The sequence below is a fragment of the Dipodomys ordii genome, unplaced genomic scaffold (assembly GCF_000151885.1).
Source record: "Dipodomys ordii isolate 6190 unplaced genomic scaffold, Dord_2.0 Scaffold82, whole genome shotgun sequence".
In the NCBI taxonomy this organism is placed as follows: domain Eukaryota; kingdom Metazoa; phylum Chordata; class Mammalia; order Rodentia; family Heteromyidae; genus Dipodomys; species Dipodomys ordii.
This window is the reverse complement of record NW_012267298.1, coordinates 11181822-11206287: the sequence shown is the minus strand read 5'-3', so window position 1 is coordinate 11206287 and position 24466 is coordinate 11181822. Positions and strand designations below refer to the sequence as shown.

Here is a 24466-nt window from a genome sequence, read left to right as displayed (position 1 = left end):
GTCTCTCCTGCCCGGGCTGGCTTTGAACCGCAATCCTCAGATCTCAGCCTCCTGAGTAGCTAGGATTACAGGCGTGAGCCACCAGCGCCCGGCTATCACTTCTGGATTTTTATTGCTCAATTGGAGATAAGAGACTCATGTATTTCTCTGCCTGGCCTGGCTTTGGTCCATGATCCTTAGATCTCAGCCTCCTAAGAGACTAGCATTACAAGTAATGCAGTATTTTGTACACGTGAACAATAGCACTAAAGGACATGTTCAAGACATCTTTCAAAGAATTTCTCACAGGAAGTGTGAGGGCACAGTTAGGAAGGTGTGAAGTTTAAGAAATGGGAAGCCTTGAAGATGGGTGAATATAGGACAGAAAGGTAAGTTAGTGTAGTCTTTCTGCAGAAGGAAATGGGAAAGCTATCCCAGCCACTTCTGAAACAGTATCAAAGTTCCTGAGTTAGTAACTACAGCTACAGCCTGTCCTATTAGCCTTGTGGGTTTTGAGAACATGAATGTCTCATGTGAATTGACATGAGCCAAAAAAAATAAAAACATACTTTCAAAGATAGTATAAGAAAGGAGTGCAACATGTTTCATCAATTTCCTAGGATTACTCGTGGAAAAGATAGTACTTTTGGTATATACTTGGCTAAACTGTAAGCATTAAATTAACGTCTTTCTTACTACTGTTAATGTGGCTGCTAGTTTTAGTATTATATTATGTGGCTGTTTTAGTATTATATGGCTTTCATTATATATATTTATATTCTTTTGGTCCAAAACGGGGACTTGAACTCAGTACTTGTCACTTTTGCTCATTGGCTAGCGCTTTACCAACTGAGCCATGCCTCCAACTTCTAGAATTACATTTTTACTGGACAGTTGTGCTCTATAGACATAGTAGGTATCAGAAGACCAAAACCTTTTGAAGGAGTTGAAACTTTTTCTCAATGAAAATATCATTTCATTATAGAAATTTTGTTTCTCGTACTTTAATTTTACTATTAAAAATGTGCCAGTTAATTTGATTGCTGAAAGGATTTATAGAACCTCACAGTTTATACATTAAGTTTCCAGTACCTTAGCAGTGCAGTAATACTCATTTCAGCGTCTGGAGTTAGCAGGGGCAGGTTTTTAGGCCTTAGGTATACTTTTCCCCCAGATTGAAGACCTTCTCTATCTTCCAGTACAACCCCTCAGTCTGAGGTAGCCTCCTGCTTCCTCCTGTTGGCATCTATGAAATGGTGTGACATGGGTGCTTTCCATTTGCACAGAGAGCCTCACCTGTATAATTGGCTTCCCAAGCACCACCAAAACTGGGGAATAGTTTGTGCATCCAACCATGATTACTAAGAAGTGCTGTCAGGCTGCTGTAGTTTGTCCTTCAACCACTCAGGCACTTGTGCTTGCAAACTGCACTCAGCTTGGTCATAGCTGTGGTCAGTACAGAATAGCCAGATTAACCCGGTTTGCTCAGTATTAGAAGTGGGCGTCCAGAAACATTGCAGAAATACTTCAGAACCATGGTGACATTGGGGAGATTCCAAATGCTTCTCCAGGAAGAAACCCCTATTGGGGAGAAAGAATGTCATTAATCCCAGATACTTTTTTTTTGAACTCTGGGCCTGGGCGCTGTCCCTCAGCTCTTCAGCTCAAGGCTAGCGCCCTACCACTTGAGTCATAGCGCCATTTCAGGCTTTTTTCCCCCCTGCTCATGTGATATTGAGGAATCAAACCCAGGGCCTCATGCTTGCGAGGCCAGCACTCTACCACTGAGCCAACTTCCCAGCCCCTAATTCTTATTTTTTCCCCCCTTATACAATCAGTGATCTTTGATGCTATTATTGGAAGTTTTTGCCCAGGATAGCCTGGATTGTGATTTTTCTATATATACCTTCCAGGTATAAAACAGCACCCCACTCCTACCCTTACCTTCTTTCTTTTTTTGGGGGGGGAGGGAAATTGGTTGTGGAGCTTGAACTCAGCCTGGGCGCTGTCCTTGAGCTTTTCAGCTCAAGGCTAGTGCTCTACCACTTGAGCCATAGCACCACTTCCAGTTTTCTGAGTGCTTTATTGGAGACAAGAGTCTCATGGCCTTTCCTGCCCCGGCTGGCTTTGAATCATGATCCTCAGATCTCAGCCTCAGCTAGGATTACAGGTGTGAACCACCAGCACCCGACCTCACCTTCTTTCTTTTTTTTTTTGGTCGGTCGTGGGGCTTGAACTCTGGGCCTGGGCGCTGTCCCTCAGCTCTTCAGCTCAAAGCAAGTGTTCTACCACTTGAGCTACAGCGCCACTTCCGGTTTTATGGTGGTTTATTGGCGATAGGAGTCTCACCGTCTCTCCTGCCCAGGCTGGCTTTGAACCGAGATCCTCAGATCTCAGCCTCCTGAGTAGCTAGGATTACAGGCATGAGCCACCAGCGCCTGGCTATCACCTTATTTCTTGAGGTAGGGTTTTGCTAACTTTTTGCCCAGAATCGTCACAAAGTAAGAGCCTCCTGACCTCTACCTCCTGAGTAGTCGGAATTATAGGAATGAGCTACCATGCCATCTAGGACTTTCATAGCTGAAGAAGAGAAAATGATGCTTTAAATGGCTTTAAAGAGCAAACTGACTCGGATTAGAAGTTAATTGAAGTTACCATTCTTCAATTCTAGGGTCCTTAAGAATTATTCTAAATTGCCTGCTTTTCAAATGAAATTACAAAATCTGAATGACAGCGTATTTGTTTGTAACATGGTTTACTGAATATTTCAAATCCATCTTGAGACCTACTGTGCATAGGAAGTGATTCCTTTTAAAATGTATCCACTCACCGACAATGTACTTGGTCACCCGAGAGCTCTTAGGGCGATGCTTGAGTGATAATGATTTGTGCTGCAAGCACAATGTGCACTCTCTAGCTCAGGAATCATTTTGACTTCCATGTCTTAAATCATTTACCAATCTACTTTGTAAGACCACAGCTGCTGTGGATAGTGACTCTTCAATTACAATTGGGCCAAGTAAACTAGAGACCTTCTGGAAGGAACCTACTATTGTAGATGCTTTTGAGAACATTGGTGGCAGAGGCCAAAACATCAGCATTGACAGAGCCTGGACAAAGTTAATACTTGACAGCCCTCGTGTGTGATGACGTTCAGGATCTCTGGAGCAAGTAGTTGTAGATGTGATGGAAATAACAGGAACTAGAACTGAAAGTAGAGCCTGAAGGATAGGACTTGATGGCTGGAATCTTTGATGGAACTGATGAATGAGGAGGTGCTTGTTTTAGAGGAATGAAGTTTTCTCTTATATGTATACAATATATTCCATCAGTCTTACTCCCTCTGTCATTCTCCTTTTCCCTTCCCCCCTTGATAGGCCTACAGTGGAAATTCCACAATGAAACACCCTCCACCTAGTAAACCTAATTTATAGTAATAAAAAAAATTGAAAAAATTACCACAGGCACCCCATTAGTAACCTTACCTGAGCAATCTGTTTTAATGTCAGACCTCTGCTAGCCCAAAAGATAAAGATTCACTGAAGGTTCGGGTAATTGTCAGCATTTTTTTTTTTAAGCAATAAACTGTTCACAAGCTAAGTATATAATGCTTGGGATGTAACTTAGTGGTAGAGTGATTGCCTAGAATACATGATGTCCTGTGTTCAATACCAGCACTGCAAAAATTAGGTAAGATAAATAAAGGTATTATATAGTGGTTGTTTTAGACATAATGGCATTACATAGTTCACAGACTTCAGTGTAAGGCAAACTTGTATATTACTAGGAGACCAAGAAACCAGAGTGACTTGCTTTGTTGTAATACTGGCTTTGTGTGATGGTATGAAATTGAACCCAGTATGTCTCAGGGATGCCTATCCTCCCTGTTCTTGTCGTAGACATCTGTTCTACAGGTGTTCTGCTTTGTTCAGCTTCTGGCAGTTGAGAGCTTCCATATAGTATACCTCCCTCCAGCTCCCTCCCTCCTGTTCATTTCTCTCCCTCTTTACACTTGGTCCAAAGAAGCCAGTGCTCCAGGCTAAGCATTACAGCATCTTTAGTCATTTAGAGCTCTTAGAATCTCCTTTTACTTCTCTTTCCTCATACCTCACAAGGCCTTAAGTAGTCTGTCATCTTCAGTTTACCTCTCTCTCCCTCCCCCTCCCTCCCTTCTTCCTGTCTTCTTTGTCATCAAAATATTTAATAAGAGCTAGATACAAATTCTAGCTCCTCAGGAGGCTGAGGCAGAAGCATCACAAGTTTGGGAATAGTTTGGGCAATATAGAGTGATCTGTTGTCTCAAAATAAAGTAAAAATGACTAGGAGTGTTGCTCAGTGGTAGAGCACTTGCCGTCTAAAGGCCCTAGGTTTGTGAATTTGTAGAATCACCATTTTTTTTTTTCTTTTTTTGGGTCCAGTCGTGGGGCCTGAACTCTGGGCCTGGGCGCTGTCCCTCAGCTCTTCAGCTCAAGGCTAGCGCTCTACCACTTGAGCCACAGCGCCACTTCTGGCTTTTTTCTTTTTGCTTATGTGTTGCTAAGGAATCGAAACCAGGGCTTCAGGCATGCAAGGCAAGTGCTTTACCACTGAGCCCTTAATCACCATTTTTTAACTTTTTTTCCTTTTCTTGTCCTGATACTTGAACTCACAGCTGGGTACTATCCCTAAGCTTTTTGGCTCAAGACTACTGCTCTAGCACTTTGAGCCGTAGCACTGTTTCCAGCTTTTTGATAATTAATGGGAGATGAGAGTCTCACAGACTTTCTGCCCAGGCTGAAACCGTGATTCTCAGCTGTCAGCCTCCTGAATAGCTAGGATTACAGGCATGAGCCATTAATGTCTGGCTGTAACAATTTTTTAAAAATTGACCTTTCTTCCAACTAGGTGGTAAACTGTTTACATAGTGCTTTAATAGTAGTTTAATAGTTTAAATGCTTTTAATGTCTTACAAGATGTTAACTAGTGTGAATTAAAAGAATACATAGCACAATAAAAGTATAATAAAAGCATAATTATGACGAAAGTGTAAGAAAGGATGCAGTTCACCCCTTCCTCAGGACCTTGCTTCCACAGTTCTCATTCAACAGAGGAAGTCTTAAGAACAACAGAGAAAAAACTGTATTATGAAGCAGAACTGCCATGGCACTGGTGGCTCATGCCTGTAATCTTAGCTATTCAAGAGACTGAGATCTGAGGATTGCAGTTCAAAGCCAATCCAGATAGGAAAGTCTATGATATGCCTATCTCCAATTAAGCACCAAAAAAATCTGGAAGTGGAGCTGTGAGTTAAGTGTGAGGAGAGTGCTAACTTTGAGCACAGAAATTCACAGATAGCATCCAGGCTAGGTCTTGAATTCAAGCCCCAGGACTAAACCAAACACACACACACACACACCTCACACCCCACACCCTACCCCACCCCACCCCACCCCACCCCACACGACACCACACCACACGGAGAACATGAGACCGTAGATCAAGAAGAGAAAATCTTCATTACCATCCTTAGGGAGCTGGTGGTGAAGACAGAGTGGTGGCCCCTACAGACATGCACATTCTAAGCCCCAGAACCTGTGCATGTGGGGAGTTTGCAAGATGTGATGCTGAATTAGGGAAGGCATGACCTTGATTTTAGTCTACTGAGACCCTTTCGGACCTGTGCTCTCCAGATGGGAACATAGTACACTTCACGTATGTGATGATTTGTTTTAGCTGCTGAAAGGAATGTGTACAGTCAGTAGGCCTTCAAGAGGCAAAAGTCATTCTTTTTTTCTTTTTTGGGGGAGTCCGGTCGTGGGGCCTGAACTCTGGGCCTGGGCACTGTCCCTCAGCTCTTCAGCTCAAGGCTAGCACTCTACCACTTGAGCCACAGTGCCACTTCCGGCCTTTTTTCTTTTTGCTTATGTGGTGCTGAGGAATTGAACCCAGGGCCTCATGCATGCAAGGCAAGCGCTCTACCACTGAGCCACCTTCCCAGCCCAGGCAAAAGTAATTCTGTCTTGGAGAAAGTTCAGTTTGATTTCTGTGCCAGGTTCTTAGGATCAGCATCTGGAGCTCTGGTCTTGTTTTGTTGTTGCTAGATAACTTGATAGGCTCTCAGCAGAGCAGATCTGGTTAGAGAAAGACAGGTAGGGACACTTGAATTTCTTACCCACCAATAGCGTCTAGAGCAGGAGCACATGGAAACAAAGCTGCTGCTTGTGTAGAAGGCAGTGGGATGGGTGTGCTTGGTCTGCGGAGGAAGTAATGGGGTGAGTGGTGTTAGCAATAAGGTGGCTTCCGGTAGGTCTTCCACCTTGAAAATAAAACGTATGAAGATTGCTTAAAATACCACGTATTCCTTTTCACCCTGTTCTCTCCCTTCCTTCCTCACAGAACAGTTAATGTTCATTTGCATATATTCATTATCGTATGTTCCTTCTGCTGAAATTCTGTCAGTAGTGTAATACATGCTTTGGCCCCATAGACATTCAGAATAGAATGAACATGAAGGAAAGGTCTCATGACTTACATCACAACAGTGGCAAAGGTCCATTTTGCTTTTCAGTATAGTACATAAAAGCTAAGTGAGCAAACTGAACCAAGTAAATCATTTAGACACAAACTTATGGCCTTACCTCACTAATAAGTAATCAAGAGTGGAACTGTGACTCAAAGTGGTAGGGTGCTATCCTTGAGCAAGAGAATGCAGGAACAGTGCCCAGGCCCTGACTTCAAGCCCACAACCAACCAAAAAAAAACTTACTAAGAGAATAAATATTAACTTCCTAGTGCTCTAGTTTTTTGTTTTGTTTGCCAGATTGATAACCATTTAATGACTGATTTCATTTATTATTAGTATGAGGTGAATGACAGCTTATAACCTTAAGGGTTAAGAACAATTAGTGTGCTTTTGTTGGTTACCAGTTTGTTCTTGACAAAATGTTTTGATTTTGCTGGTTTTGACCCAGCATGTCTGTTTCTGTACAGTGCTTGTACACATGAATGACAACAGCTATAAAGGTGTTTGTAGCCATTTTGTTTTCCATTCCCACTTTTCTGTCTCGTCTAAAAAAAGGGGAAATTTTTTATCTGCCAGTAATAAGTATATACATTCAATGTTTTTGATTAAAATGTGATGTGAACATTGACTTTAATTTTCTACCTTAAAAAGAATTATTTTTTGGTAGTGGGGGCAGGTGCTGAACTTAACCTTACAGCCTTACACTCTTACAGGGCTTGCTAGCTAACAGCTGGTGGTCTACCAATTGAGCCTCACTGTTATTTGGAGATGAGTCTTTTGTGGCCTTTTCTGCTTTGGGCAGACTTCTAATTCACAGTTCTCCTGATACCTCCTGGATAGGTAGGTTTGCAGGAATAAGCCACCATTAGTCAGCTAAAAAGAATTCTATAAAATATCTTCTGAAGAATTTAATTGGAAATTTCCATATTTCTAAAGTAGAGAAATAGAGGTTTCAGAGTAGCCAAGTATTGTTCTGTATTGCCCAACTAGGTTGTCATAGCCTGCAGAGCTAGAATGATGAGTTGTAAGCAGTATATTTTATTTTTTTTTTGCCAGTCCTGCGGCTTAACTCAGGGCCTGGGCACTGTCCCTGAGCTTCTTTTGCTCTAGGCTAGCACTCTACCACTTGAGCCACAGAGCCACTTCCATCTTTTGTCTGTTTATGTGGTACTGAAGAATTGAACCCTAGGCTTCATGCATGTTAGGCAAGCATTCCACACTAAGCCATATTCCCAGCCCCTCAAGCAGCATATTTTAAACACATGTCCAATTAGTACTCTACTACATTCTGTCAGATTTGATTATTTTTCTCCATTCCCTTTTTCCATTTCCTCATTTTCCTTTCTTTCCCCTCCCCTTCCCCTTCCATTCCCACAGAGTACGTACTAGGCTCCGTGTTCTGTCACCAGCAGTGCAAAAATTTTTTAAAAATGAAAATGAGTCAAAGAACGATCCTTAGTCACTTGAAAGACTTGAGTGTGGGGGTTGTGCTTCACCTGCCTTCCCACATTGAAGGCAGCGGGCCAGTTCCACATGAGTCCTCTACACTTGGCCCATTTGGAAACTGCCTCATCAAGGCAGGTACAGGATAGGAGTCAGTGCTGAGGCTAACCTTTCCGCAGCCCAGGAGGAATTCCATTTTATCTGACGATCTATTCAAAAGTAACTATGTCTTCTGGCCTTACAGGACACATGTGTGAGGAGCAGAAGGTTGTAGGACATTTTAGATTGCTGTAGATTGATTAGATTCAGATAATTCAGAGAACTTTTATTTTACTGCCAGCAGAAGTATGACCTTATTTTATGTTTCAGAATGCATGGATTAAAAAAAAAGTGGTATGAATATTGCAGCAAGACCTTGGAAATATCATCCCCTTGGGTCAGAGAGTATAATTCTTTCGTTTGCTCAGTCCTCAGAAAGTGGGAGCCAAAGGATGTCTGCTTTGACAGCTTGGGGTTTTTGTGATGGTGCAGTTGTGGAATTGTCTTTTTAAGTTGGTTATATGCCTGTTTGCCAATAAACAATTGGAAAGAACATGTTTTTCTGTTTTTCTTCTGTCTCACACAACTTTTCTTTGTTCATAAAAAGCACTAGAGAAAACTGATTCCTTTGTAAAAATTAATTTATTTAATGCTTGTTCTTTTGACAATTAACTGAAGACATAGCTTTTTCAGTCTATAACAGTCATTTCTGTGGGGGTGTGTTCTAGGGCATCATTCAGAAGATAGTGGACAGTCACAAGGTAAAGCATGTGGCCTGCTATGGATTCCGCCTCAGTCACCTGCGGTCGGAGGAGGTACACTGGCTCCACGTGGACATGGGTGTCTCCAGTGTGAGGGAGAAGTATGAGCTCGCCCACCCACCAGAGGAGTGGAAGTAAGATTCTGACCCCCATGGAGTGACCACACTGCGTTTGTTCTATGTATTAAATATGCACACGAGGATAAGTGTGTACACTTGATTCACACATGTCTGTCACTTCATAGTAATTGTTTCTTCATACTTGGGTTCAGTCTCCCTTTTAGGCACTATAGACTTTTCCATCCCTTAAGTCTTCGGATTTCCTTCACTTTTCATGGTCTTTTGCTAGTAATGTTGTCTCAGTGGAACTCAAATCCTGACTCCTGTTGCTTTGCTCGAGGAGCCAACAAGTTAATTTATTAATCAATCTACTCATTACCTCATCAGTAGGCTACACAACTTTCTTTTTGTGTCTTGAAATCTACTGCTCTTCTAAAAAGGATGGTTGTATGTATGACATTCATATTACAATTAATTCTAAGCCGGGAATTGGTGGCTCATGCCTATAATCCTAGCTACTCAGGGTCTAAGGATTGTGGTTCAAAGCCAGCCTGGGCAGGAAAGTCTGAGACTCTCATCTCTCCAATCAACAACCAGAAAACTGGAAGTGTCGCTGTGGCTCACTTGAGTGCTAACCTTGAGCTGAAGAGCTGAGGGACAGCACCCAGCCCCAGAGTTCAAGCCCCACGACCAACCAAAAAAAGAAATTCTCTCCCTCTCTCTCCCTTTTCCCCCTCCTCTTTCTTTGTCAGTACTTGGGTGAAAACTCAGGTTCTCATAAGAGCTAGTAATAGGCACTCTTTCCTCCTCATTTTGGCTCATTATTTTTGAGACAGAGACTTCTTTCCCACCTAGGCACATAACTAGGTTCAACCCAACTATGTTAAGCTTTCTAGTATCTAGTATAAAAGGCACATCACCACGTCCAGTAATTTGCAAAAAGGTCTCAAGACTTGTCTAGGCTGGCCTGGAACTTTGATCCCAACAGCCTGAGCCTCCCAAATAGCTAGAATGACAGGCATGAGACAGTAGCTCCCTGAATGACTCTTAGTTGACACATTAATGAAACCGAAATTAATTCAAGGTGAATTAAATGAATTCCCTATAATTGTCCTTTTCGTGGTTCTTCCCTAATAATTTTTTCACTATTAAGAAAACTAGCCTCAGGACCAGCACCCTCCCCCCCACCAAAAAAAAATAGAAAAAAAGATGGCAGATATTTTTGTTTAACATTGTTCTGTTATGTTCTTTATTTACAAACATGTCAAAGGAACACTTCATTCTAAAGGTATACTTTGTGTTTAATAAAATATTGAGTGACTCAATCTTTGAGCTTAATAACTTTTTTGAAGCACATTTAGTTTTTAACTCATGCTCTCACAAGTGGCAAAAGAAGAAAGTCTTATGCTGCTGAATGGTTATAGAACAAGACAGAATGTTTAGATCCCAATGAAAAATTCAGACTTTCAATAGTAATAGGAAATTGAAATTCACAGTAAAATGGTGGATTACTATATTCAAAGTGGTAAAGTACCATAGAAGCAAATTAAGTGGAAAAATTAAGAGGAGCCTGTACTTCAGCATTTAAGTTATTGTTCAAGAATCAGGTGATGTAGAGGTGGTTTCCTTAAATTTTAGAACCAATGTAGAAACAAATATCTCAGTAGGAAGAAAAGTCTTTGAAGGTTTCAGATTGAGAACAAAAAACTTGACTAAATTTAAACATACCGTAACTCCATAAAATAATGTAATGACAACTAACTTTAGATTGGAAGAAGTCTAGCATAATGTAGAAGTAGGAAGGAAACAAATTGTCTCAGCAAATAATAACCAAGGAGAAAAAAAACAGTTCCAGTCTTGTCTGTTGGTATCCAGTTAAGAAGGTGGTGGGTAGAGAGGTGAAGTGGTGGGATGTGTATGAGACTCAGTTCCGATGGTGCTCTGTGGTATCCAGTTAAGAAGGTGGTGGGTGGAGAGTAGTGAAATGTTGGGATGTGTATGAGACCCTTCAAACTGGAGTATTTGCTTAAATGTGTAAATTGTTTCTGTTCAGAAACTTGAAGTAGCTCTTAGCACATAGGGCAAAGCTCCAAAGGTTCTGACTCCCTGTAGCGCTGCAGTCCTGTCTCCTACGGTTTGTTCTTCCTTATTGTAGTGACTTTGGTGCCTTTGGACTTTGCATCAACTCTATAATGTAGTTTAGGATTGTTTCCATAAATGCTCACATTGCCATTTGAGTAGGTAGTTTCTTCTCGTGTTAGCCATGTTAACTGGTGAAAAGAATAGCTTCCTCAGGCTTTCTCGATCTCACTACCACCTTTGCCTTTACCTTTTACAACTTCTTACTTATTGACTCCTGTCTCTGGCTCTCTAATTCATTGGCTTTTTGTACAAGTCATTATGTTGACCTTTGGTGTGACCTTGGATGCGCTCTTCTCCTTGCTAGACTACTTGGGACTTCCAAGAGCAAGGACTCAACTATTGCCTTTTCCCATAGCCTTTATAATTGTTCCACTTTCTCCCTCATAGACTTTTTCTTACCCATCACTATTCCTGCTATAAAATACATATTCAGAAAAAGTACTTTAATGAAATGCAATAAATTACTATACTGAGAATGTAACTTAAAGATAAGCCAAGAGCAAAAATATAATGCTGTAGAACCTTATATTCATGTAGTAATTAAGCACTGTTAACATAATGAAAATGAACTAGCTCGTTTTTAATTTATTCACAATTTCTGGAAGTGGCGCTGTGGCTCAAGTGGTAGAGCGATAGCCTTGAGCCAAAGAGCTGAGGGACAGTGCTCAGGCCTAGAGTTCAAGCCCCACGACCGACAAAACAAACAAACAGATTTATTCACAATTTCTGATAAGTGTATTTGACCTATGAGAAGACCTAAGGAAACAGGAGCATTAACTGGCACTGTTGTACTCTCAGCTGGATCCTGGGCCAGGAGAGGGGCAGGTAAGGGGTAGCTGTGAGATGTGAAGGCCTGATTAATAGACCAAGTACTTGCATCAATGTCAGTGTTCTGGCTCTATCTCACAGCTGTATTATGTTCATGTAAGTCTAAAATTTACAGAAGCTGAGTGAAGTGTATATAGGGCTTCTACAGTATATTGTAAATGCTTCTAAGATTACTGCCCCCCTCCAATTGGGGGTTCCAATTGTATGTGTGCATTTAACAATAACAACAAAATCTTATAGATTACTGATTTGTTTACTTGCACCACAGGGAGAAAAACTTTATGATACTGATTGAGGTGATTTTTATTTGTGCCTTAGTGTTTAACTGATGTTTTCATCCTTTTTGAAATGAAAATACATTCTATTAATATGAAGAGATAGTATGTTTATGCATTTTTAAGCTGTCTATTTCACTGTTTGAAGGTTATGTTGTTTGCTTGAAATGTATACAATTATAATTTTTAACTTTTTCTGGTGTTCTCTTCCTATTCTTTGAGTTCAGGTTGTGTGAACTACATAAAAGCTCGTGATCATGTACTTACTCATGCATTTCTTGTTACTAGTACCTAATTCTTATATGCCTCTTGGCCGTAATCTGTTGTCTCTGAATTGGTGAATTGTAGCCCACTTGATTAGAGGTGTACCCATTTCCCAAATTTTGTCTCCAGAGGAAGCCACTGTCCTAATTTTTGACATAATTTCTTCGCTTTTCTAAGGAAACATTCTACTTATGTTTTGTCCCACTCTGAAATCATGGCCATTTATTGTTTGAATCCCGGAGAAATGGTTTTATTGGACTCTTAATAGAAAGCCATGTAGATCATTGACAATCTCCTCAATCAGAACACACTATTAATAACATAGGAAGCTTTTGGAAGCATGAACAGCTGGCCAACTCAGATGGAAATCGGTGGGCACCAGTGTAGAACCATAGTTAGATTGAACTGCTCAGGACTAGTCTGTATTTGGAAGCTTGTTTTATGGCATGTGTTCTTTCTTGTTGAAATAGAGAAGGAGCTGAACTAAGAAGGAGCCTTCTTGGGTGACCTGGAGGTACATGACCATTGAGCACATTATCAGCTGATCCATGAAATATGGTGGGGAATTCGTTTCCATTGAGTCAGTGGCTGTGCAACTTAATGTCCAAGCAGATTTAAAACTGACTTTTTTGGGAATCTGTAACTAAGGCTATAGAGTAGTCTTGTTGTATGAGAGTTTAAGGAAATACAATACCCAAAAGCCCAACCCTGCTGCTCACACCTTTAATCCTAGCAGTACTCATAAGGCTGAGATCTGAGGATCGTGGTTCAAAGCCAGCCTGGCCAGGAAAAATCTCTAAGACTTATCTCCAATTAACTACCAGAAAACTGGAAGTGGTGCTATGGCTCTAAGTGGCTATAGTGCTTACCTTGAGCAAAAGAGCTCAGGGACAAGGTCCAGGCTCTGAGTTCAAGCCCTACAACCAACCGGGAGAAAAACAACCACAACAACAAAACCTCAGAAGCCTTATATACCTTTCACTCAACTTCTGTAAATTTTAAAGATTTTTGTGAACTTAGTAGAGCTGTTAGAGCCAGAACACTGACACTCATGCAAGTACTTGGTCTGCTATGCAGCCCTCACAACTCACAGCTGCCCCTTACCTGCCCTTTTCCTGGCCCAGGATCCAGCTGAGAGTAAAACGGTGTCAGTTAACTCTCCTGTTTCCTTAGGTCTTCTCTAATCTGGGACAGTTCTTTAGTCTGCCTATCAGTCATGAATTTGATACTTCTGAACTATACTGACTTTTGTATTCCTCAAATAGTTTGGCTGGTTTGTTTATTTTTCATGATTAAGGTTATGGATTTTGACAAAATTTCCACAATTGAGGTAGTATCTCATACCAATAAGGCTGTGAGGACAGTGACTTCATTTACAGGTGATTCTAATTTGAATCACTTGATTGTAGTGGTGGTGGTGGTAGACAGGTTTCTCCACTGTGAAATCACTGTTTCCCTTTTATAATTAAGTAGTTTCTTGATTGAGAGACTGTGCAGATTTCCTGGTTCTCATTATCATCCATTAATCTTTGCATTCATGGATGACTCTGTTCTTACATTGATTTGTTTTAATTTGTCCTAAGCAATGCATTTCTATTTCCATCCTTCTCAGCTTTTTAGAATTGTAGGTCTTTGTTCACATACCATCATTCTTAAGGGCTTTCTGTGTTGTTTTGTGAACTTGGACTTTATTTATGACTGAGAAATTTTTTGGGGGGGGGTCTGGTCGTAGGGCCTGAACTCTGGGCCTGAGCGCTGTCCCTCAGCTCTTCAGCTCAAGGCTAGCGCTCTACCACTTGAGCCACAGCGCCACTTCCGGCTTTTTTCTTTTTGCTTAAGTGGTGCTGAGGAATTGAACCCAGGGTCTCAGGTATGAAAGGCAAGCACTTTACCACTGAGCCACCTTCCCAGCCCCCTTGGACTTTATTTATTATATAAACTGGCAGCTGATCCATCTGAGAACCATGGTTATTAGGTTTTCAACTCCCCATAGCTTTCTTTTCTATCCCCCCCTTTTTTTTTTGAGGAGAAAGTGAGGGGCAGTATTAGGGTATAAGCTCAGGGCCTTGCATGTGCTAGACAAGTGTTCTAACACTTGGAACATACAACCAGCCCTTCTTACTCTAGTTATTTTCCACACTGGGCCTTGTGTTTTGTTGTTGGAATGACCTTTCTGTTGATGAGAGTGGAGAATTCAAATCTCCCACTATTAGTATGCCAGGGTCTCTCAGTGCTTCCATAAATAAGTCCAGAAATGTTTGTTTAATGAAACTGGGTGCACCAGTGTTTGGTCATTATACTAATTGTAATTTCCTTTTCATGAATTACTCCTTTTAATTAAAGTATATCTTTCTTTGTCTCTTCTGGCTGATTTTAGCTTGAAGTCTATTTTTATCAAATGTAAAGACTTCTGCCTTCTTTTGGGATCCATTTGCTTGGAAAATATTTCTGTCCTTTCACTCTGTCTTTGTCAGTCAGTCACTCAGCGTGTGTGTGTGTGTGTGTGTGTGTGTGTGTCTTGAATTCTGTGTCTGGGCACTGTCCCTTACCTCTTCAGTTCAAGGCTAGCGCTGTACCACTTACCTCTTCAGTTCAAGGCTAGCGCTGTACCACTTGAGCCACAGAGCCACTTCTGGTTTTATAAGTGATTTACCTGAGATAAGAGTCTCACAGACTTTCCTTCCCAGGCTGGCTTTGAACTTTGATCCTCAGATTTCAGCCTCCTGAGTGGCTAGGATTACAGGTGTAAGCCACCGACGCCAGGTGGATATGTGTTTCTTGTAGGCAACAAGTGGTTAGATTTTTCTCTTTTTCCTGTACTAGGGATTGAACTCAGGACCTTAATTAAGCTTGTTAGGCAACACTCTTACCATTGAACTATGCCTCTTGTAATCCAAGTTGTTGCTCTATATATTTTGATTGGAGAATTAAGAAATTAACCTTTCTATGTTAATATTGAAAGGTATGTTGTATTTTCTGTCTTTTTTAAAAAAAGATATGTCTGTGAGATATTCTTTCCTATTCATACTTTACTAATCTCAGGTAGTAGGATTTATTTTTTCCTGCTTTTGATTTTCTTCTTTTTTGGGTAGCATTCCGTGTGTACTGGGACTGGGGCTTATTGTCAGGGTCTGGACAGTGTCACTTTTTTTTTTTTTTTTGCTCAAGGGTGACACTCTATCACTTGAGCCACATCTCTACTTCTGGCTCTCACTTGCAGTCCTCAGATCTCAGCCTCCTGAGTAGCTAGGATTATAGACTTGAGCCACTGGTACCCAGCTGGTGAGATTCTTTTAGCCATTGGTAATCATGGAAGTTTTTTATTTCAAACCCACCCCCCTTTTTTTTATGCTGGTACTGGGGCTTAAACTCAGAACCTGGGTGCTGTCCCTTACCCTTTTTACTCAAGGCTGGCACTCTACCACAGCTCCACTTTTGGCTTTTGGGTGGTTAATTGAAGATAAGAGTTGGACTTTCTTGCTCAGGGTGGCTTTGAACCTCCATCTTCACTCAAGTGGTTGAATGCTTGCCTATTGTGTGCTTACCTAGGTTCAATTCTCAGTAGTGCAAAGAATAAATGGCAGGAGGGAGGGAGGGAAGGAAAGAGGGATAAAGGAAGGAAGGTAGGTAGGTAGGTAGGCAGGCAGGCGAGAAATAGAGAGAGAGAGAGAGAGAGAGAGAGAGAGAACATTCACTATGTCTAACAGAGGTCTCACATCCAGAGTCTACTAAACATCTTCACATTAGCGGTTGGTTAGAAGAAAGGCAGAAAATCCAGCTGGAGAGATGACAGCTTGAGTTGTCATAATAGAAGGTCCAATGAACATATCTTCATATGAGTGCTAGTTCAAACACTCAGTTTATTAGTTGTACAGGAAATGTTAATTAAAATCCCATGAATAATTACTATGCCCTTTAGAGAGAGCTCACCTGCAGGTGCCGGTAGACCATGAGGACATAGAAGACCTCAAGCTGCTGGTGAGTTACCTACCCTGTTACCTGCCCATCCCTTTTGGCATACATGGTAGTAACTACTCCCACTCATATCTGTACTCATTATGACTCAGACTGTGCTTGGGTACATGTGTTACCAGAAGACACAGTAGAGTATTTATATAAGCATACTCACACATATACATACACACATACATACACATAGAAACATAACAAGAACCACACAGAGTGCATTCAAAGAAAGTTGAAAAAATGTCCATAGTACCATTAGTCATATAGCCAAAAAGTTGAATGTGGCCAGTGACAGTACAGAGGATAAATAATTATACAGGGCTATGCAATTCAGCATAGATCAAAACACAGCTATTAGCATATTGTGGAATGAAAGACAGCAGGCAGCATGGACACATGGTGCATGGTATTCCAGTTCCCTTATCTAAATTAGATACAGGAATACTTCTAGAAAGGGTAGGAGGGTGGACAGTGGGGAGCATAATCCACAGGCTATAGGCCTTGTGTTCTCCTCATGCTCTGTTTCCTCACATACCTCTGACAGGTATACTTGTTTTGTCTTGAAAAAGAATCTTAGTTTAAAAAATAATTGATTACACTTGATCTTATTTTTAAATTCATATTTCAGAGTCATTGACAGTAATAGTATAGTTTAGACCATAAATTGAGAAAATTGGTTTTTTCTAATTATTCTTATTTTGTGAATTTCTTTTTAGGTATGAATTAAGAATTCGTTATTTGCCAAAAGGATTTCTAAACCAGTTTACTGAAGACAAACCAACTCTGAATTTCTTCTACCAACAGGTATAAGAGAATAATATACTTCATTTTGTTTCTTTGACTCTTAATAGGTTTCATTTTTATCTAGACATAGAGTAAACCTAACATTTGAGAGAGTATCAATTCTTCAGTGTATGACAATGAGAATCTTTTACTCAAATAAATATTGTATGTGCTCTGAGAAATCTTCACTTGGAGACAGCGAACCCGTTTATATTGTTCTACAATTCAAGAGTCATTTTGCCTATCAATAAATTTCATATATAAAAATTGTTACAGTGAACTTTACCCATCTTGATTAGTTTGCATAATTTAATTAAGTAATAATACAGTTTTTTACACCAGCTAGCTTGTTTTTTATACCTTAGGCAATAAATATATATGACTTAGATGTACTAACACAATATTACAACCAAGTAAATGTTACTGCTTAATAATACTGAAGACTGTGTCTCCAAAGGCTACTAAATATCAAAGCATTCATACAATTTTGTTGTTTAGTATACTTTTTTTTTCTTAATGGACATATAAAAATGTCTGTTTTGGGTCAGGAATGCTGAAACTAATTTATTCTTTTTTTAAAAATTTTATTTTTTTATTGTGAAAATACTGTACAGAGGGGTTACAATTACATGGGCAAGATAATGAGTACATTTTTTATCAACATTGTAGCCTCCTTCTTTGTTTCCCCTTCCCAACCCTTTCCATCTTCCCTCTGCCCCCCCAATCCTCCCCGCCCCCCAAAACTAATTTACTCTTTATTATTATTAATTTCCTCTATTTGCTTTACTTATTTATCTCCTCTTTTTTTTTAATAATCTTGTTTTTATTATTTATTTATTTATTTTTTTGGTCTGGTCGTGGCATCTGAACTCTGGGCTCTGGGCCTGGGCGCTGTCCCTCAGCTCTTCAGCTCATGGTTAGTGCTCTACCACTTGAGCCACAGCGCCACCTCTAGCTTTTTTCTTTTTGCTTATGTGGTGCTGAGGAATCGAACCCAGGGCCTCAGGCATGCAAGGCGAGCACTCTACCACTGAGCCATTTTCCCAGCACCTTATTTATCTCCTCTTATTTGTTCCTTTTATCTTCTAGAAAAATCTTGGAAACAATTAGCTTGTGTTGCTTGTAAGTGTGAACTATAGGACTATATGTAGAAAGGTTGTCATCTTAGTGTAAGTGTGTGCAGTGGGAATGGCGCCCAGGAATATGTCATTGAGGAAAGAGTTCACCTTCAGATTAGGAAAAGTTAAACTTTCTCTATAGGAAGGGGAGGGGAGAGAAAAAAAATATTTCTGTTTAAGTCTAAGCTAAAGTATGTGAATAAAAATCAGGTCATAGGGAGTACATCCTGCAAATGGAAGAGCTTAGGGTTGTTCATATAGGTTATTTGAAGCATGTACTTAGTGAATGCCTTGATTAGATTTGTGTGTGTGTGTGTGTGTGTGTGTGTGTGTGTGTGTGTGCGCGCACATCAGACTTGGGTCTCGAACTCGGGGCCTAGGTGCTGTTCCTGAGCTTTTGTGCTTGAGGTTAGCACTCTACCACTTGAGCAATAGCTCTCCTTCTGGCTTTTTTTTGGTGGTTATTTGCAGATAAGAGTCTCTTGGACCTTCATGTCTGGCCTGGTTTCAAACCACAGTACTCAAATCTCAGCCTCCTGAATAGAGAATTTTCAGTTTTTAAGTGAGATCACCCTGATTGGATGTCAGTGTGGAAATGGAATAGATTTGTAAAGATGCAAGCATGTTAGGGGAGATCTTTACCGAGTCCAAAAAGAAATAAGAAAGTTTAAGAGTATAGTAATAATCTAATGTGGTGGATGAATTTGACAGTATCCTGAGACAACTAAAATGAATTAGAAAAATAAGAAACATAGGTATAAGACTGGACATCTAGTACCAGGAAGGTATAGTGGTGGATTAGATTCAGGAGAGTGAGAGGAGAAGGTAAAAGTCTCTTTCCTCCCTGTGTGAGATAATACAGAGCTCACAAGAGTCACAGTGAGAAGGCAGGCAGCTACGTAAGTCTCTACCAGTTGGAATTGGGGTAAGGTAGAGTCATGCAGAAAATGTCAGGTGTGGGCTGGGAAGGTGGCTTAGTGGTAGAGTGCTTGCCTTGCATGGGTTCGATTCCTCAGCACCACATAAGCAGAAAAAGCCAGAAGTGGCGCTGTGGCTCAAGTGGTAGAGCACTAGCCCTGAGCTGAAGAGCTGAGGGACAGCATCCAGGCCCAGAGTTCAGGCCCCACGGCTGACAAAACAAAAAAAAGAAAAAAGAAAATGTCAGGTGTCAGGGAAGTAACTTGTAGATAGTTTGAAGATTTACAGGAATACTGACTTGAATCAGAGAGAAGTTAATTATGGTTGAGTAGACAGAGAGGGCATGTTTGGATTCCAGCTAAGATTGTTGTTGACCTACTCATAAGTTGATGACCTACCCAGCTTACAAATGGCTCTTGTGTACCTCACTCTGTTGCACTTACTAGCTGTCTGATGAATTGAACATTTTGGTGCCAATGTTGAGAAGAGAGTTTAACTGGCATGTTTTTATAGCTTATGTGTGTGTCATCTGAAATGCTGGGGCTAGAGGTCTTTCTGATCAGAATCATGTTGCTGTTGGGGTATTTGCATATAATTAGATGTTCTGAGAATGTCTTGAAGTGTATACATGAGATCATTTGTGCTTCACATGCTCCTTTTTTTGGGAGGGGGGGCGGGGAGTCCAGTAGTGGGGCCTGAACTCTGGGCCTGGGCGCTGTCCCTCAGCTCTTCAGCTCAAGGCTAGTGCTCTACCACTGAGCCACAGCGCCACTTCCCGCTTTTTTTTTTTTCCTGCTTATGTGGTGCTGAGGAATTGAACCCAGGGCCTCAGGCATGCAAGGCAAGCGCTCTACCACTGAGCCACCTTCCCAGTCCCTCACATACTCCTTATACACATATATATTAAAATGATTTTGGGCATGAAACAAAGTTCCATGGTGTGAAATTCTTTATTTGCACCATCTTGTCAAAACTCAAAACTCAAAAGTTATGGGATTGGGAGCATTTTGAATTTTAGTTTCAAATTAGAGTACTTGACTTACATGGCTTTTTTTTTTTCCTGCTAGATGATAAACTTTGATATTGGCATAGTTTCTCTGAGAAACAAATTTACCTACTAAGGAAATATATGGTTACTTTGATGGCATTGATTTCCTGAATACATGATACAGGCCTAAATAGCTCATAGTTTCTCCTTTTATACTTTCTGGGCTGACCTAAAAAATCAACAACTTTTCTGTTCCTTTTACCTTTACCACCCTCTTCCTAGCTTGTCCTAGTTTTTACTTTTTGAAAAACTGTATGGTCAGCAGTACGACTGTGAATGCCAGTGAGTCCAAAAGATCTTCTTTCCTAAGAGGACATGTTTCACTGTAGTGTGGAATCAAGTTGAATAGTCCTTATAAAACGCTAAGTATAGGGGCTGGGAAGGTGGCTCAGTGGTAGACTGCTTGCCTTGCATGTATGAGGCTCTGGGTTTGATTCCTTAGCACCACATAAGCTGGAAGTGGCACCGTAGCTCAAGTAGTAGAACACTAGCCTTGAGCTGAAGAGCTGAGGGACAGCACCCAGGCCTAGAATTCAGGCCCCAGGGGCTGGGATGTAGCTCAGTGGCAAAGTGCTTGCCTAGCAAGTGCAATGTCCTGGGTTCGATCCCCAGTACCAAAAAAGAAAAAAGACCAAAAAAAAAAAAAAAGAATTCAGGCCCCAGGACCGACCAAATCAACAACAACAAAAAACAACGCTAAGTATAATGTTCAGTGAATACTGTTGTGCATTTTGCAGCTATGTGGGCTGAGGTCCTTTTCTGAGCCTCTTGCTTATTGTCCCATTTCTTACCATAGGGATTATTAATGTTGATTAAATGAGAAAAACCTGCCTGTCAAGTAATTTCCTAATCATTCTTTAAATCTGGCTGTGCAGGCAATAGCAGGCTGCCTAGCATTGAGAATTCATTATTTGTAATCAAGATGCAGGCTTTGTTTGGTTCATGCCCTGTTCTCTCCTCCCTGTGCTGTCTACGACCCTTGAAGTCTTCCTTACCACCTTTTGCTGTCATCCATTCCTACTCTGTTTTGGGGGTCTTTTTTGGTCGGTCATGGGGCTTGAACTCTGGGCCTGGGCGCTATCCCTTAGGTCTTCAGCTCAAGGCTAGCCCTTTACCACTTGAGCCACAGCGCCACTTCCAGTTTTCTAGTTAGTGGTTTATTGGAGAGAAGGGTCTCACAGACTTTCCTGCCCAGGCTGGCTTTGAACGGTGATCCTCAGATCTCAGCCTCCTGAGTAGCTAGGATTATAGGTGTGAGCCACTGGCGCCCGGCTAAAACGTACCATTCCCTTTTTTTGTTTGTTTTGGGTTTGTTGTTGTTGTTTTGTCGGCAGTGGGGCTTGAACTCTGGGCCTGGGCACTCTCCCTCAGCTCTTCAGCTCAAGGCAAGCGCTCTACCACTTGAACCACAGCACCACTCTACTTCTCTGTTTTCATCTTGTCTTCTTTTTCATTTTTAAAGTTTGTTTATTCATGTGGCATATGTTTGTAAAGTACAGAAAATACTCCAAAGCATCTCATCTCTGTTATACTATTTGTTATATGTGCTTTTACAGTAGTTTCCCAAGTACACACTTTGTTTTTGGGTGCTGGTCCTGGGGATTGAACTCAGGGCATGGGTGATATCCTTGAGATTTTTTTGCTTAGAACTAGCACTTAACCACCTGAGCCACAAGTCTACTTCCTGGTTTTTTGGTCATTAATTGGAGATAATTTGATAATTAATTGGACTTTCCTGCCCAAGCTGGCTTTGAACTGTGAACCTCAGATCTCTGCCTCCTGGGTAGCTAGGATTGCAGGTATGAGGCCAGTTCCTGGCTTCCACTTATACACATTTTGCAGGAATACAGCTGCAGCTAAGTCATGCCCTATTCCCATGATAATTACCTGGTTTACATGACAATAAACAGGGAGAGCTAGGTGATACTTGTAGCCACAAATGGGCAGGGGAGAAGGGACACTTCATGATTTCTCAGAACTTACACTTGGACAAATACTAGGCCTTCAGTTGGGATGTGTCTCACTGCAGTCTTGAATCAAGTTGAGTAGTCCATATAAACATAGAAAACCTAGGGCTGGGAAGCTGGCTCAGTGGTAGAATGCGTGGCTTACATGCATGAGGGCCCTGGGTTTGATTCCTCAGCACCACATAAGCAGAAAAAGCCCAAAGTGGCGCTGTGACACTCAAATGGTAGAGCTGAGGGACAGCGCCCAGGCCCAGAGTTCAGGCCCCACAACCGAATAAAAGAAACAAAAATTAATGTAAAGTGCAGTGAATAATGTTGTATGCTTCCTTGCATTTTGTAGCTCTGTAGCCTAGGACAGTTCTTTTCCTGAGGTGTGTTTGGCAGCACCCTTGCTATCAGCATCATTTTCTAAATAAGAAACAGTGGAACACTGACAGTTTCTCTATTTGACCTAATAATTTGATCTATAGGAATTTATTCTAAAATGTAATAAGATGTACATGTATGTCTGTATGAGATTACTCAAGAATATTACAGTAACAGAAAGGGAAATGGAAGCATTGCGTCTCTACTGGGTTAGTAAGCCCTGTGGAATTTCAAGTCTGTGCATCATCATAACAGCAATGCATAGCAGTTGATATCCATGGATGTGAAAGGTCTTGTATTAAAGGCTACTCTTTAATTTGTTGGAAAAAATGATCAATTTTAAATTTTATCCTGAATTAATGAAGTTCTGAAAATACAAGTTTTCATTGCTAGCTTGGCAAGTCATTATGTATTTGACTTCTTGTGATAAAGCCTCAATGAAGACTCAGTCCTAATATGTGTTTTGAGATTTCACAGTTATCACAGATAATCTTTGTATACATAGGAACACTCATATATAGGTACAAGTGTAGACTTAATTCCAAAGTTCTCCTATTTAAACTAACATACATTCTCTTTTTTTTTTCCCTCTAAATAATAGTCTTTCAAGCTATTTATAGCCACTGGGAATTTAGGTGAAATACTAAGAACTTGCTGTGGAATTGTCATTGAATTCTGAAATGAATTAATCACTTTATAAGGGTTTTAGAATTTGATTACACCACTACCTGTGAAAAATCTGTAATATTTGATGCAAATATATATAATATATATGTATTATGTGAATTTTCCCTGAATTCTAAACTAAATTAGTCCTTTTTATGTGTGTCAGTTCTGAGGCTACACTCAGGGGCCTGTCCGTGGGCTTTTTGCTATAAGCTAGTGTTCCACCACTTGAGCCACAGCTCCACTTGCAGCTTTTTGGTGATTGATTGGAGGTAAGAGTCTCAACAGATTTTCCTGACTAAGGTGGCTTTGAATATCAGTCCTCAGATCTCAGCCTCTTGAGTAGCTAGCATTACTGGCATAAGCCACTGGTCCCTGGCTTTTTTTTTTTTTTTTTGGATCGGTTGTGGGGCTTGAGCTCTGGGCCTGGGTGCTGTCTCTTAGCTCTTCAGCTCAAGGCTAGTGCTCTACCACTTGAGCCACAGTGCCACTTCTGGTTTTCTAGTGATTTATTGGAGATAAGAGTCTTACAGACTTTCCTGCCCTGACTGGCAGATCTCAGCCTCCTGAGTACCTAGGATTAACAGGTGTGAGCCACCTGTGCTCAGCTAAATCAGTGCATTTTTAAATTGACTGTAACATTGAAGATATCTATTGTTTTGTAAGCTGTTAACCGTGCAAAACCCCTGATACTGCTCATGCAAAAATTCCCTGTCCCATGCCCCTCCAGAAATTTGTCCTGAAGTTTGTTTCCTTGATTCCTTTTGTTGGCCATTTGTCATGTTTTGTTTTGTTTTCTGTTAGTTGACTCTAGTTATAGGGGAGAGTGATTCCAACCAGCCTCACTCCTGCTGTCACTCTCCCCACACACAGAAAGCTCCATCAGATTTCATTGTTGCTTTCATAGTTAAAAATAATATTCACTGTCTTGCTTTTCCCTTTCCTCATTCCTATCTTTTCCTAAGTAGTCCCTTAACTGATTCATTAACAGACCAAGAGTGAAATATTTTGCAGTCCTGCCCTAAGGTACAAGCTGACCCTAGTTCTCCAGCCCTCTATGTGTTTGTCATTGGCTTGAGTTTGGCTTTGTTTCCCACTTCACTGAAGCATTTGAGAAGAGTTTGTTTAAAATCTACTTCCTTAAAATCTACTTGTTTAAAAGCTACTTCCTTTCAATGAGCAGATTGATGAGGACATTTGATTGTAATTGGTAGGAATGTGATCGTCCAGATATTTCAGTTTGTATCCCTTGTGAGTCAATTAAAAAATAATTTGCACTGTGGTTAGAAATTGTAGTTCAGCCGGGCGCTGGTGGCTCACGCCTGTAATCCTAGCTACTCAG

General features: G+C 40.8%; 1 protein-coding gene across 1 annotated transcript in view; it reads left to right on the top strand.

Annotated features, from left to right (window-relative positions):
• Ptk2 (protein tyrosine kinase 2) overlaps positions 1-24466 on the top strand; it is a 227886-nt gene that overhangs the window by 76074 nt on the left and 127346 nt on the right. The window contains exons 5-6 of the mRNA XM_013025136.1: positions 8692-8858; positions 16975-17062. Coding sequence (XP_012880590.1) covers positions 8692-8858; positions 16975-17062 — 255 coding nt within the window. The remainder of the gene's footprint in view (positions 1-8691; positions 8859-16974; positions 17063-24466) is intronic.